This window comes from Anas platyrhynchos, chromosome Z (assembly GCF_047663525.1).
Source record: "Anas platyrhynchos isolate ZD024472 breed Pekin duck chromosome Z, IASCAAS_PekinDuck_T2T, whole genome shotgun sequence".
Classification (NCBI taxonomy): Eukaryota; Metazoa; Chordata; class Aves; order Anseriformes; family Anatidae; genus Anas; species Anas platyrhynchos.
The window spans coordinates 15,074,584-15,089,934 of NC_092621.1; the positions used below are offsets into that span (position 1 = coordinate 15,074,584).

The 15,351-nt window shown below is 38.4% G+C and overlaps 1 protein-coding gene across 1 annotated transcript in view; it reads right to left on the minus strand.

Annotated features, from left to right (window-relative positions):
• The window catches only part of OXCT1 (3-oxoacid CoA-transferase 1), an 87,467-nt gene that overhangs the window by 55,013 nt on the left and 17,103 nt on the right, over positions 1 to 15,351 (minus strand). The window contains exons 4-7 of the mRNA XM_072030862.1: positions 14,204 to 14,339; positions 11,509 to 11,658; positions 10,082 to 10,188; positions 5,957 to 6,021 (exon numbers count right to left, since the gene is read on the minus strand). Of these exons, the coding sequence (XP_071886963.1) occupies positions 5,957 to 6,021; positions 10,082 to 10,188; positions 11,509 to 11,658; positions 14,204 to 14,339 (458 nt within the window). The remainder of the gene's footprint in view (positions 1 to 5,956; positions 6,022 to 10,081; positions 10,189 to 11,508; positions 11,659 to 14,203; positions 14,340 to 15,351) is intronic.

Genomic DNA, 15,351 nt, shown 5'->3' on the forward strand with positions numbered 1-15,351 from the left:
AAAGTCTGTCTTCCTAAAAGCCATTCCTGATATTTTGCCATTTTCCATTCTGTGCTTTCTAAGGATCTCAAGCCTGCATTTCATAGTTACTATCCCACTCAAATCTTTTTTTATTCACTCAAATTTTTCATCTCAGTTACCTTTGAGAAAGGATACTGCAATGTCTGGAGTCTATAGCTGGGTTCATATTTATCTAAATCCAGATCTAGAAATATCCCTGATACGGGATTTAACCCAAACCTAGGGACATAAATCCAGTCATGCAGTCAAAGTCGCTGACTAACCCTTAGATGCTTTAGATACAAAGACTTCCATACGTAAGTGTATATATTATGGTAACTAACATTCTATTGTAATTTGTGCCAAAAGCTGCTGATATCATAGGACTAAGCAGTTCAGTACCCACCCTGTGCCAAATGAAATATTCCTATCCTGCAGTCCCCTCCAATGCTTTCAGCAGTTGTCCACTGAGCACATACATGGTCATCCCCGAGTACCTAGATAACACTATCAAAAACGGCTATCAAATGCAAATTGGTGTTGCAGCACTTGCTCAGAAGGAGGGGGTACACCTTGGTTCTATGTCTTCCTGGACCTCAAACCCTAAACTGAAGTCTTCCAGAAAGACGTCTTAATGCATAGGCAGTGCCCATCCCAAACTGAGAATTGCTTCCTGTACCAAGGTTTGGTTTTGAGTTCCATGGCTGTGGCACCCAGGCAAGTAAAAACATTTTATTTTTTTTTTTGAAGATTCTTTTTCCCCCTTAAACAACAATTGTAGGTATTTTGCAATAAACTGTCACTGTGTAAAAACCCTGAAGAATTTCTCAGAATGGAGCTATGCATCTGAGGAAAGTTTTGCTAGTGTTAAAACATTTGGTAGGGTAGACATTAAAAAAAAAAAAAGTTATTTTTTCAGTTTCCTCAATAAAACACAATGCCATGATTTAGCACAGATAACAGGGTACAAATGGCTTATTTCAGTCTGCTTCTGTCCCTCAGTGTAGCACAGTTCATTGTACCTGAGATAATGACGCTCACTGACGTGGCTGTGTTGTTACCAGGCAACCAGAGATAAAATGCAGGGTTTAATGATTTTTATTTAATGTATTTTTATGAGAAAGTACACTCTCTTTTTTCCTCCTGTGATATTATTTGAGGTGGAAATGCTGTTTACACAAGGAGATATATTTAGCCATCCTCTTGCAGTCTGAACAAGAAAATTATTCAAACTGGATATTCAAACAGCCAGTCAATAAATATTTCTGAACACATTGACTATTACCATTCTCAAACACTTATATTGTGGCAGTCGCTGAGATCTAAAACCACTTTGCCAGGGACAACCATTCAGGAGGTCTTATAGCAGAGAATAACAGTGGCAGCGAACAGAGAGCAGCTTAGTGGTGTTGAGGCTGTTACAGATGTCCACGCACTTGTGCAGGGCACATACAATTTAGCCTCTGCCTAAATCACCCTTCACCTCTCGGTACTGTCATGATGCCTGACCCTGGCAAAATCATCACCAGAGCTGTCCCTCCTGGTGGGGCTCTGCTCTCAAGAGCTTCTGCAGGAAGATGCATGTCTTAGGGGGCAGCCTAACACCACAGCCCTTGCCCTAGCAGTACGGGCCACAAATGCAGGTAGTAACACTGTAACTTCAAGATGCTACATGTTCCATTTACTATCACATATCTCAATTAATCTCTTGGGAAGCCTGACAGCAGTGCCAGATGATGAACTCTGCAAACAAGTTCCTCATGAAACACGGAAAACCTGGAAAAGGTTACTGCAGATGTAAGACCACACAAGCCCTCGTGTTTCTCCAGGTGACAAGCCCTTCCTCTGCACCTTTACAAGACTCCATGCCTGGTCTGTAAATTGTGACTCCTTTACAGCCAGTAAAATCCTTTTAGACTGGTTGATTCCCCAGCTGTCCTACCCTTGTTGTAGGAATGCCTTCCTCATAGGAGCAAGAAAGTGTTCATAGATCCAAAAAACAACTGAAGGGCACTGGAGGCCTCAGGTCCAAACAAAGCTACAGCTCTAACTGCATGATGGATTTCTGTGAGTTTTGCAGGATGAAGTGACAAATAGATGTAACAAATAAAGAACCATTCTGGAACTCAGAACTGTAGAAGAAATAAAAAACAATCAAACTCCTGTGTCATTTTTGTTTTCACGTACAGGTAAGGACAAACTAACTAAAGTTTCTGATACTGGATTATTTAACATTTTTCTCTGTAACAATTACCTATCAAAAAAACAGAAATCACACAATTCAGTTAAAACTTCTTTTTGACCCTTAGTATTGGTCATCTGCAACTGAAAGTAGAAAATCCACTAGCCAGCACAGTTGGATCTGTCCAGATAGTTATCTATGCTTCACCAATCATCCTTGCTATCAAGCATCTTATCAGGTTCTACTTCCTCTCACTTCGAAAGGCAAAGAAATGCATGTAACAGTTCAAAATACTTGTGTAGTTCAGTAAACACCTCTTGCATTTCACTTGAAGTTTACAACCAATATATTTCCAATCCCAGAAAGGCTACTACTTTTTCCTCCTCCTTCACAAGCCACTCTATGCACAGACAGCCTTTTTTAAGCAAACAAATTTTAAGCAAGTAATAGCTATCAGTTTGTGGATTTGTGTGTTGGTTTTTGCATGTGTGGCTCTGCTCCTACTCTTCTTATCCACAAATGCTGCCAAGTTCTCTCACCTATGAACTCTTACAAAAATTAAGTCTCTCCATACTTCAACAAAGACAGTGTAAAATGCCACACTGACTCAAAACAGAGTATATATTAAACGTTAATGTTTAATATATACTTATAGACCACTGGTAAAATGAGTGTTTTCAAACTTAATATATTTCTAACACAAAGTTAGACAACTTTGGACAAGGAATAGCTACCATACTTCCAGAATGCACGTTGGAAATCATTGATTACACCTTTCCTGAAGTATGCCAGAAAAGGATTGACAAGGTGTACACAACTAACTCTAAAGGAAACCTCTGTAAGGGGTCTAAAGGAAACCCCTGATCATCAAGAAATATGGGTGTGCAAAAAATGACTGCAGCAGGACTGGACAGAAGGGTAACCCTACTTTTGCAGGTGACAGTAGTGGTATCAGTATTATAATGTGAAGACACTCGTATTGGTCACATCTGTAAATTTTCAGAAAAACAACAGAGGCAGAAGGAGATGGAGATAAAATGTATAGGAGAGCTGAAAATGTTTTACTGTTAGAATCATTAAGACCTCAATCTGCTTATCATATCAGCAGCACTGAGAAGTCACTCCGTGGAAAGGAAATGTCAGCTACAGAAAGGTTTCTAATCTAGCAAAAGAGAGCAAAAGCATTGGAAAGAACCTAAAGCCAGACTAATTACAGTAAGAAGACATATTTATACCAGTGAGGGTGATTAGCCACAGGAACAGGCACAAAAACAAGGATGGGTTTTCTACGTCTTGCTTTATTCAAAACAAGGCAAGATAAATTTTCTGATGAAACCTACCTTCCAAAATTCAAGTTACACTGATTCAACATACTTACTGAACTTATTACAAACTTAATTCAATAGCCTAGTACCTGTGCTTGTAACCTAATGATTTAGCAAATTAAGCTCTGTTTCTAAAAAAGATTGCTTCTAAAGGAATGGGTAAAGCTAGATGTATAAAAGAAAGCAGAGAAGAAAAAACAGTAACTCACCAGAGTATCTACCAGAAATAGCAAATCCCTTTGTTTCTGTATTTACAGCATCAAATTTTAATGAATGCTGTAAAAAATAGTTTCTAGCTTAAAAACTAGAAACATGGGGCAGGGGTGTGTGGAGGGTGTGCATCTACTTTCTGCTAGTTACCTGCCTCAGCTTGGTACTTCTAGACAAGCAGATGTTGCCAACAGAAGTCTGGTTACATAACAAGTACAAGGCTACAAATTCAAACTCAGGATACGAGTGCCAAACAGAAATTATAATCCTGCAAATCCCAAGTCACTGCACGACTCTGAAGACAAGTCTGACCTGTAGCTAGTGGTGACAGAAAGGAGCAGGGATGGCTTCAAACCTGTACTCGTAGGACTGTCTGTTTAAATTAAGTTAAATGGTCTGTGAGTGAAAAACGAACAGAGCTTTAGGGAAAGATACCAGAACTCAGAAATCCCTGCTGCCAAGGAAGTATCCGGATTACTAGACTACCTCTTTTTTTTTTTCCCTTTTTGTTTTTCTTTCTCACTGTAAGTGGGATTGAGAATTTTACCCTTCAGCTTTGAGCAACAAAACTAAGGAGCCTGATGAAACTCTTTGCAATCGCCTCAGTTACTTAGCAATTAGCTCCAGGCAGCTGCACGGCTGGCAATCTTCAGTACCAAAGATGTACTAGATGGTATACTGAGATAGTTCTTTTTTGTTCCCTGGGTTTGAACTCTTAAATCCTAACACAGCATCCTGAATTCTACTTTGGAAGAAATACTTAAAAGTTAACCCAACGCATTGCATTTGGCTTGAAATATCTATTTGTCCTAAATCTCTGCTTTTCACCCATTAATTAATTGATAAAAAGCTAGAGTTGTAAAGTAACATTAATGTGCTATCTTGCAAAAAGCAGTTTTAAAATGGTATAGAAATTGCAATAAGACTCAAGGTGGACAAAGTTAAAGACAGATATTCCAAAGATTAAGTGGAATTATAGCAAGAAGGATGTCACATAATTGTTGCTCCTTGACAAGAAAATTCTACCCTATCAAATGTGGATAGAAGAGCAGAGAAAGAGAATGAGATGGAATGTAGGTGGAAGGCTTTGATCTACTCAAATTCTCTAAGCACCAGACAGTGAACAAAGTATGAAGGGTGAGCGACTAGAATGAAGGGGAATGATGAAGGATTCTTTACTTCATTTTTAAATGGAAAAATATTTTAAGCCTTTCTTGAAAACCAATTGTGAAAATTCATGTACTACTGCCGAACTGTCACTAAAAGTCATTTAACAAATTCTATGGCATATTTTGTTATAGCTCTGTACAACAGAAAGAAATAACTTCCCAAATGCATTATCTAGAGATGCTTATATAACATTTTCCAGATATGCTTTTACAAAAACAAACAAACAAAAGCACATGAACCCAGAAGAGACCAAGGCTCTTCTGTTTTGAATTTACTGAAAACGGTATAGAAGAATTTCTTTTGATCTTACTCAAATCATATTTAGCTTTTTTTTAGGCATATAAAACAAAAAAAAACAAAACAAAACAAAAACCTACCAGTTGTTGGCAGTGAGAAAAAGCCAACAGTCTATCTTTCAGATATTACTATGCCCTAACAACTCTCCAGTCACCAATATATTTCCAGTATAGGCTCCTCCATGTTTTCAAACACTATGTTTTCAGACTACAAGGCAAAAAGACAAAAAGATTGGAAGAAGCTTCTAGATTACCTAGCCCATCCTCTTTCTCAAGGCATAATCAAATGCTCATATCTAATTCCTACATGTGAATTATATACTTTATTTTTAGAGATCTCAACTGTGATAGATTCATGATCTGCTTAATCTTTGTTGTTACACATTTATCCTCATTATCAGGAAGTTTTACATAAGGTGTTACATGAATCTTCTCACATGCAGCCTAAGCCTATTGTTTCTTCTTTCATCCATATATTGTCTTATTTAACAAATGCAAAACCTTTCAAAGGCTGATCAGAAAAAATGAAGTCCTGGTCATAATCAGACGAAAAGTGATAAACTGAAGAACGATGATAAACTAATCACTACAACTGAACACAGTGTAGAAAAAAAAATCAGAATTCAGAAAAATCTGAAGACAGATTAGACCACCATCCCTCATAGAAAATTCACAAAGTGAGTCAAGAAAAGGAACTCGGTCCCCAGAATGGCATGCAAAACAGAGGGGGTCTGCTGCCTACGGGTGTGTAGAGCTTACTACATTTCAACTACCTACCTCCACCACGGTTGTCTTGGCAGCTTTGCACATTGGCTGGTTGAAATTTCTTGCAGTTTTCCTACAAAAGAACAGAAAATGAGTAAATACTAAAAGTTGTAGAAGTACAGACATTTCAGAACTAAGTTACATCAAGTATCTCTGTAACATGAACATCACAAATCCTTCTGCCAAATAGCTAGAAGACTAATAAAAACAAGAAGGAAGAAAAAGTACTGTGGAATTGTATAAGATGCATATGAAATTACATCATATCTTCCTACATCAGAAAGTATTTATTACAGCTCTTTTGACTTTCAATCAGCACTTTGTCTAATTGAAATTGGGTATGCTACTGATATCTTCATTTATCAGATTCAAGAGAAGCAGCAAGCTGAGCTGTGTACAAGGTACCTTCCCATTACTTCACCACACAAAGAATGAATTTCATCTCCATGGGGGAGTGAGCACAGGGCCTAACAACCTCCCAGATCCCACATATGCCTTCATAATTTAGACTAGGCAGCTATATGGACTTGGGCTAACACTTTGCACGGTAGTAAATTTAATCCAATTCTCTTGATTAAAAAAGCTGTGCCAGTTTTGGCACTCACTCAAGACTCTGGCATTCTTCCTAAGTATTCCCACGCCGTATTTCTGTTACAAGGAAAAAGAACTTCTAGGAAGTAAAGTAAGACATGGTATGTATAACTGCACCTGGATCATACTGGACACAAGCATAAACAAGTGACCCATTGCAGTGCTTCTGTATTTTCCAGAAAACAAACAAAATTGTAATGTATAACATGTAAGAAAAAAAAAAAAAAAAAAAAAAAACTATATTGGTGGGGTACCACTCATTTTAAAGGTAGAATTCTGTTGTGTTTTTTTGTTTGTTTGTTTTTTCTTCAAAATACAAGAAAATAGAGTTCCAAATAATTCAAGACCTTTTTCCATGTTTCCACACAAATATTTTTTCCAGATTATCCTTGTTTCCCAATGTCTTGTCCTCTTTTTTGCACCCTCTTGTCTAACGGCCATACTTATTACAACCCTAATGAACTTTGGCATGCTGCTGCCACCTCGTGGCTTTGGGGAAGGAAGGAAATGGAAACGTGTAAATCCTCATCTGCCATGCATTTAGGACCTAATGCAGAGACCTATAGAATGCAAACTATACCCCAAAACATGTATCTTGAGCAATCCTGTTTTATTGGCAATACATGGCAGCTGGGAAGTTTTAACAAGAGGCTGCAGAAGGCATGATTTGTGGCTGCATGAACACAAATGCAAGAATAAGTTTAGTTTGTATATTAGGAAAAATGTCTTCACTGAAAGGGTTGTGAGGCACTGGAACAGGTTGCCCAGGGAAGGGCTTGAGTCATTATCTCTGGACGTATTTACAGTCATGTAGACGTGGTCCTTAGAGCTGTAGTTCATTGATAGATTCGGCAGTGCTAGGTTAGCAGCTGAACGTGATTTTGGAGGTCTTCTCCAACCTAAATGATTCTATGATTCTATTAAAAAAAAAAAAAAAAAAAAAGCCTTTGAGTTTATATCCTTTTCTTAATGTTTGAATGCAGTACTAGAAGAAGTCATGTAGAGAAATATACCCTTAAACTAGGTAGAGTATAAGATGAGAAGAAAAATATAGCTGAATTAAAATAGCAGGAGAATGAATACAGGTGGGATAAGCAAAGAATTCAGTATTTCATCCCAAGTGACTTTTTTTTTTTTGCCAAAGACCTTTTCAAGATTGTACTGGTTAGTCTGCCAGTAAAAAAAAAAAAAAAAAAAAAAAAAAACAATATAAAATTATTGTCGCTTGAAGCGACATTTCAGTGTCATATGAAGAAGAGTTAATGGGCTTGATTCTGACCATATTTACAAAAGCTGAAAGTGCTTTTTGGTTAATAAAATGTTTCAGTAGTAGTTGTAGTTTACGAGATGAAAGGTATTTTCTAATGGGTACATCAATCCAGAAGAAGAAAATTCAGGAATACTAATCTTACTTTCCAACACAGAACAGCATTCTGGTTTTTGGAGTTTGAAAAACAAAAACTATCTAGCAAAGGCTACCTTCTCATTTTACAATAGATTTCTAGATATCTAGACACTGCAAGCATATGGATTCCTTTGTTCCAGCGTTAGATTCATAAACTGATCCAAACACATGGCAATGTCTTTTCTCCCCACAGACAAAAGACATCAAACTAATTAACAGAGAACTAGAATAACCAAGTACATCCACCTAATGCTGCCAAGCTGAAGTGACACCTTAGCTGTTTGATGAATCTATGTATTACAGAACCGCTTGATGTGTGAAGAGATGACCTGACATAGCTGGCTGTGACAGCAGGGGGCCTAACAAAGGACATCCTCTTCACTGCCCTGTTCTTTTGTCAGGAGTGTACTTTTATGGGCACCAAACCACACCTCAGACTGTGTGAGAGTATATTGGGCTAGACAATTCCAAAACTGAATACAACCAGATGAAAAGCAAGTGCAGCCAAATCAGGTGGAATATTCACAGAAGCAGTGAAGCTGCCTGCTGTTGCTAACAAAGCCCCATGGAAGCTTTAAGATCCTTGCCCCAGCTAAGCAAAATGAATAACTGCATCAGACTAACACAGTGAAATGCTCAGATATACACCCTTACAGCTAGCACAGGAACAAGGTGAAGTTATTTCATTATGTTTGAGGGAGTTTTGGATTATTTGTCTTGGTAATGGTGTATCGTATTGAAAAATGAAAGAGCTGTGATGCAAAACTGTCTGCTTACCATAAAGATGCCTGAACAAAAGTAATGACAGCATATTGTATGGAAGAAATGCACTAGGGAGCCTGAAGTCACATGAAGAAAACCCTGTTTTAAAAGCTGTTTCCTAAAGGAACTAGTGCCATTCAGGATCCCAAGAAAACAGTATAGCTTCATGCAGGAGAACAGACAAAAAATTCACACTGGCCTGCGTGATTCTAATAAGTCTACCTGAAGTGTATCCTTTATATTTTAAAGAAGCTCTTAGCTTGAGTGTGACTAACAGTTTGGCAGTCATTCCACTCCTATTGGCTCAGCAGGTATCAGAGTCATAGGAAATTAACTATAAATAGTGCCACACTGTTGTGAAAGCAGTGGCAGATGCCAGTAAACGAAGAGTCTACATCTATCTTGGCATACATTGGAAAATAAAAACAGAATTTGCATAATAGAAGTAAGTATGGAAGGGTCACAGTGACAGTGACTACAAATCCAGAATGTGTCACAATGCCAAAAATATATTTTCCTTTCTATCCTGTTGATGGAGCCACCTATAAAGCAACTGTACTTTTTCCCCATTTTTATCCCCATATTTTTCAGTGGCTTCTTCAACACATTGTTCTTCTCAATACATACAGTCAGACTACATCGTTCAGACCCTTCATACAGTAAACTGCAACTGATTGTTATAATGCTTACCTTTTCATCTGATAGCCATAAAACAAACAAATAAAAACCAGACATTAAACATAAGCAAACCTCTCCTGCTTCAGTTCAGGACAAACCAGAGGACAGATGTGACTACCAAAATAAATGTTATCACTAGTGCAATGCCCAAGTTTTTCACTATAAAAGATGTTTAAAGTCATGTGATGCCTCTCCCTACACCACTGAGATCAAATAGACTTTAAACACACTTTTCTGGGGACAAAATCAAGCTTTCCCATTATTGACTGGTCAGGAGACTGACTCAACTCCCTTCTAATCTGATGATACTTGTGTCAGCCTTCAGTCACACAAGAAAAAGAACCCAAACTAACACAAAAACTGACAGGAACAATGTTACTACGTTTCTCCACAGACGATACTATGACTATGACTCTCCTATACATTATTTTTAACTACCAGTGTTTAATTGAACAGCTGTATTTTAATTCTCAGAAGTCCTTAGAAAAAGCAGGGTTGGTTTTTTTTTGTTGTTTGTTTGTTTGTTTTTAATTTTTGATAAGTGTGATAAGTGTAATTTGACATTAGGGAAAGGCAATATGAATTAAAATGAAATCAGTAAAATTTTATTTTGTCATCACACACGCGACAAGATTCTCCTTCACTTTCATTATCAAAATCGTTAAAGAATCTTTTCCAACTGATAAACAAGTCGTACCTGAAAATGATGTTTCCTGCACGATCAGCCTTCCATGCCTTCACAAGGGCAAAGTCTCCTGTAATTGACTTCTCGAGGATAAAGTGACGACCATCAAACTCTCGCACCTACAGAGGAAGAGTACACTATTGAGATATAGGTTTCTTCAAACAATCATCTTATGTAATTTTCATTTTACAAGGTTAATTTTACAGATTGTTTTATCTGGTCTTTTTGCATTATGTACAATTCTATCTGAAAAACTGTAGCTCATGTGTGTAGCCACAGAGCTTGTAATAAATCCCAGGCTTATCCCAGTGTGTGTTTAGTGAAGCATATACAGAACAGAACAAGATACATATTCCTGCTGCTCCATCTACTGGTATTGGACATGCTTTTTGTTGTATATCTACCAGCTAATTAAGAACCAAATTGCTAAAGCAGAACTGTTGAAAAGGTTCCTAATGACTGCTTATCAGCAGAAAATCCAAATTTAAAAAAAGACAATTTGATACAAAGCACTAAATTCAGATCATCTGACAGGCTGAATTTTGTTTTGTCTCCCTTTATGATTAATATTTGTAATGATAGTGTTCATGAAGTCTGAATACTAACTGACAAACAGATACTATTTTAACAGCTGCATAAAAATGAAATGCATTTTTCGAGAATAAATTCACAATTTCTTCTAACCAAGGTAAAAATTCTTCTGATTCACTGACAAGCTCACTCATAACACACTTGGGCTTGGAAAGCAGGTGAGTTACATTCCATGCAGAAAATTAAGTCTAAAAAAGTATTCTGGCAAACTTATCACTAGGTTTTCTCATACATGGTTGCATTTTCTTTGCAGTCACAAGTAAAGCTCACTATTGAAATACTGTATAAGGCAGAGGCAGAATTGAACCTGAATGGAGTATTCAATATGCACAAACTCAAGATATAATTTTTTTGTATCCACCAGATTACTGATATGAAGTAAAAAGTTCAGGACTTTGTTAGCTCTTTAAAAGAAGAAAAAACAGACAGCAATGGAGTAGACAAAAGGAATTCCTCTTCATGTTATTAGATAAATTTTAAGAAACACGAGGATATTTTTGTGCTTTTATATATCCAGTTAAATCCACCAAAGAGAAGTTAGTTGGACTAGGTCTCTGCCCTCTCCGTGTTCTCTGTCAAGGAGCCTGAAACTATCCAAGATCCTACAGCCACAGTATGACTTCCTCAAGAACCTGTTCTTCCCCATCTTGCTTTTATCAGTTACAGAGGGCAGGAATGAGCAGGGGGAGGAAAATTATTCTACCTGGTACTATAGACGTACTATTAATCCAACATACCAAGGTTAAACTTGGCCAGAAACAGCTTAAACAGCAGCTTATCTTGGAAATCTGTATGAAATTCAGTTTTCAAAGCAGAAGGCATCCTGAAAACAGATTGACAGATCTTACCTCCCTTGGCTGGCTGGCAATGGCAATGGTGCCATCTGTATTGTATTTGATAGGTGCGCCCCCTTCCTGCACCAGTGTCCCATAGCCAGTACTGGTGTAAAACGCTGGGATTCCGGCTCCTCCTGCTCTAATACGTTCAGCAAGCGTACCCTGTGGAAAAACACATTCAAGAGCTAGTAATTTTGTCTAAAGTCATATTAAATTTAAATGGCACTTTCCAAAACAGAAACACAACATTTATCTTAACATAAATATTTCAGACCCCTGTATTTCCTTGCATGTTATTAATTCACTTTATTGTTCACCAGTGTACATACATAGGCTGTAGACCTTTCGTTGCCATGAAGATTTACACAGCTTGTCTATGCAGTCCACAAAGCAAATCACATGCCTAAGGAGTTCAAGGTCTTCTGGATGGAACTACTGAGCATGAAGTAGGAAGATGGAAAAAATGAATTGCAAGGTGATAGAGACGTGAGATTTGAGGCTTTTGAAATGTGAGAAGTGACAAGTGCCTGGCTATTTCCATGTCAGCTGACTGAACCACAGAATGGTTTGGATTAAAGGAGAATTTAAAGATCACCTCGTTCCAATTCCCCAGCCATGAGCAGGGACACCTTCCACTAGATCAGGTTGCCCAAAGTCCCATCCAGCCTGGCCTTGAATAGCTCCAGGGCTGGGGCATCCACAACTTTTCTGGGCAACCTGTGCCTCAACTCCTTCATAGGAAAGAATTTCTTCCTAACATCTAATCTAAATCTACCCTTTTTTAGTTTAAAGCCATATCGCTCCACCCCCTGACAAAGAGTCCCTCCCCAGATTTCCTGCAGGCCCCCTTTAAGTATTGGAAGGCTTCTATAAGGTTTCCTCAGAACCTTCTCCAGGCTGAACAACCCCAACTCCCTCAGCCTGTCTTCACAGGAGAGGTGCTCCAGCCCTCTGATCATCCTTGTGCCCTTCCTTTGGACTTGTGCTAATAAGTTGAAGTCCTTCTTGTGCTGGGGGCCTGAGAGCTGAATGCAGGACTCTAGGTGGGGTCTCACAAGAAAACAGTAGAGGGGGACAATCAGCTGCCTCGCCTCATGCTGCTTTTGATGCAGCCCAGGATATGGTTGGCTTTCTGGGCTACAAGCTCACATTGCCAGCTCGTATCGAGCTTTTCTTCAACCAAAACCCCCAGGTCTTTCTCCTTCGGGCTGCCCTCAATCTATTCTCTACCCATACTATATTGGTGCTTGGGATTGCCCTGGCCCAGGTGCAGGACCTTGCACTTGGCCTTATTGAACCTCATGAAGTTCCCACAGCCCCACCTCTCAGGCCTGCCCAGGTCCTCGCATCCCTTCTCTCCAGCTTGTTGACCACACCACACAGCTTGGTGTCATAGGCAAACTTGCTGAGGGTGCACTTGACCCATTGTCCACATCAACAGGAAAGATGTTAAATAGCACCGGTCCCAAATACCAGCCCCTGAGGAATACCACTCATCCCTGATCTCCACTTGCTGTTGACTGCAACTCTTAGAGTGCGACCATCCAGCCAATTCCTTACCCACCGAGTGGTCCATCTGTTCAATCCTTGTCTCTCCAATTTAAAGACAAGGATATCATGGGGGACAGTGCAAATGCTTTGCACAAGTCCACATAGGTGATGTCAGTTGCCCATTCCCTGTCCACCAAAGCTGTAACCCCTTAATAGAAGGCCACCGGATTTGTCAGGCGCATAGGCTCTTGCCAGTCACCTCCTTATTTTCCATGTGCCTTAGCATCGTTACCAGGAGGATTCATTCCATGACTGGGTATAAAAGGATATTTCCTGTTCATCCCTGGGAGTCTTAGACACAATACCAAGAGATTGAGCCCAAGGGACTATTTTCTGTAAAATCTTTATACTGTAGCTTTGCCTAGAGACTTAAGTTAATGGCTATTTCAAGTCCAAAAGCTTTGCATCACCTTTGGAAATGCCTCCCAATAACATGCTGTAGGTTTTAAAGTTATAGTACCTATTTTATAAAACGAGTTCCCAGTGGAACACCAATGCTCATAGGAGTAGAATCTCATTATATTCCAGCTATGCAGGTACCTTGCCAGTGCTAAAAAGTTGTAGATGTTGGATCATAACACTGTAGACTAATTCACTGAGATTTAACAAACAAGAACAAAAGACAATGTATTCTAAACATCGTCTCAGAAAAAAAATGGTCTCCTCTTTTGTTTCTTACCCACTAGATGGCAGACACTGCATACCAACTTCCCCAAAAAACACACCAGAGCTACCATCAATCCAGGGATTCTCTGACTTTTTTCCCCTTATATGGGCCACAGCAGTAAGCCAGGCATAGTTCATGTGTTTTTCTGTCACCCAGGAAGAACTACCAAGGACAAACATTGTACAGTAAAACATATTATATATAAACACACACACATGCATATATGTATATATGTATGAGTGTACTTATATTTACTTGAAAATAACGTAATGTACCATGCCATAACACAAATTCACACAATATGACCAGTTAGGCCTTAACAGAGCAGTTGCAGTCTACAGCTCGTGACCTTAACTTGGCAACTGCCATCTTTCTCTGCTGCACATCTGCACAGAGAAAAAACATTAAGAATACAAATTAATTTAAAAGACCACTTAAGGAACATTCAAATCAGTTTTTTAGATGAAAATTAATCACCAGTCTTCTTACCTGAGGTGTAAGCTCAACCTCAAGCTCACCAGATAAATACTGGCGTTCAAATTCAGCATTCTCTCCAACGTATGATGATACCATGCGTTTTATCTGCTTAGTCTGAAGCAGAAGACCAAGTCCAAAATTGTCAACACTGTGTAGAAAAACACATAACAATACTGGGCATTTATAACTGTTTTGTTGTATGCAAAGCATCTGATAAATTTAACAACTTAACTAGAACAGGACAAAGTTATCTTCCCCCATTTCTGCCATAAGGGATTGTAGATTAAAAAAATAATAATAAAATACAGCTTTAATGGGGAAAAAAAGAATCAAAGCTAAAACTGAAATGTAGGAGTCTATTGCTCACACCTCTTTTCTTCGAGGGCACTGAAGAAACCCAAAACTTCATTTTTAAAGACATTTTCTATGTCACAGGTACAAATATTGGCTTAACAAGTGCTTTTATGCTACATACATGCACCTTTAAAAAGCCTTGCTAACTAATAAAGAGTCAGACAAGGCACAACCTGGCTTTTAGTAAACAGAGACTAATTTTTTGTTTGAACTCTTGCTCCCTAGGGAGAAGACCAGTTAAAGTGATTGTTTAGCAGCTCAAGGAGAAAGGTACATTCACATTTATAGTGCTGGATTATACCCAAAGCAAGAGAATATTTATATTTAAATTTTCTTACTACAGTAAATATTCCACTTTCTTATTAAGAAATTACCTACTCCAGCAACATTGCATTGGACATTAAAATTGCAGTCAAGATATTCTTGTCTGTCACAATGCCAGCTTAAACTGAATGCCAAAGATAACAGATGTTTTCCTGTGCCAATGCTTCAAAATATTCCTAAATTCTAATGTCCTAAAGATGGTCTTTGTTAGTCTTTAGCATTTTTGTGATTTTTGCCAACATATATTGTGTACTGATAGGACAAGAACATACTTCAGGTTTTTTGTGACAATACAAAAATGGAAATAAACAGAAACAGTATTACAAAGAAACGTTTCTTTCACATTGCCACATTATGCAGGATATCGGCAGACTGGTACATGTGAGTGAAGCTCCTCTATCTCTGTGCTGATCTCTGTAACATGAGTGGAGAACTCAGACCCTCCACGCACAACATGGGAAAGATGCCACAACCCAGAGGCA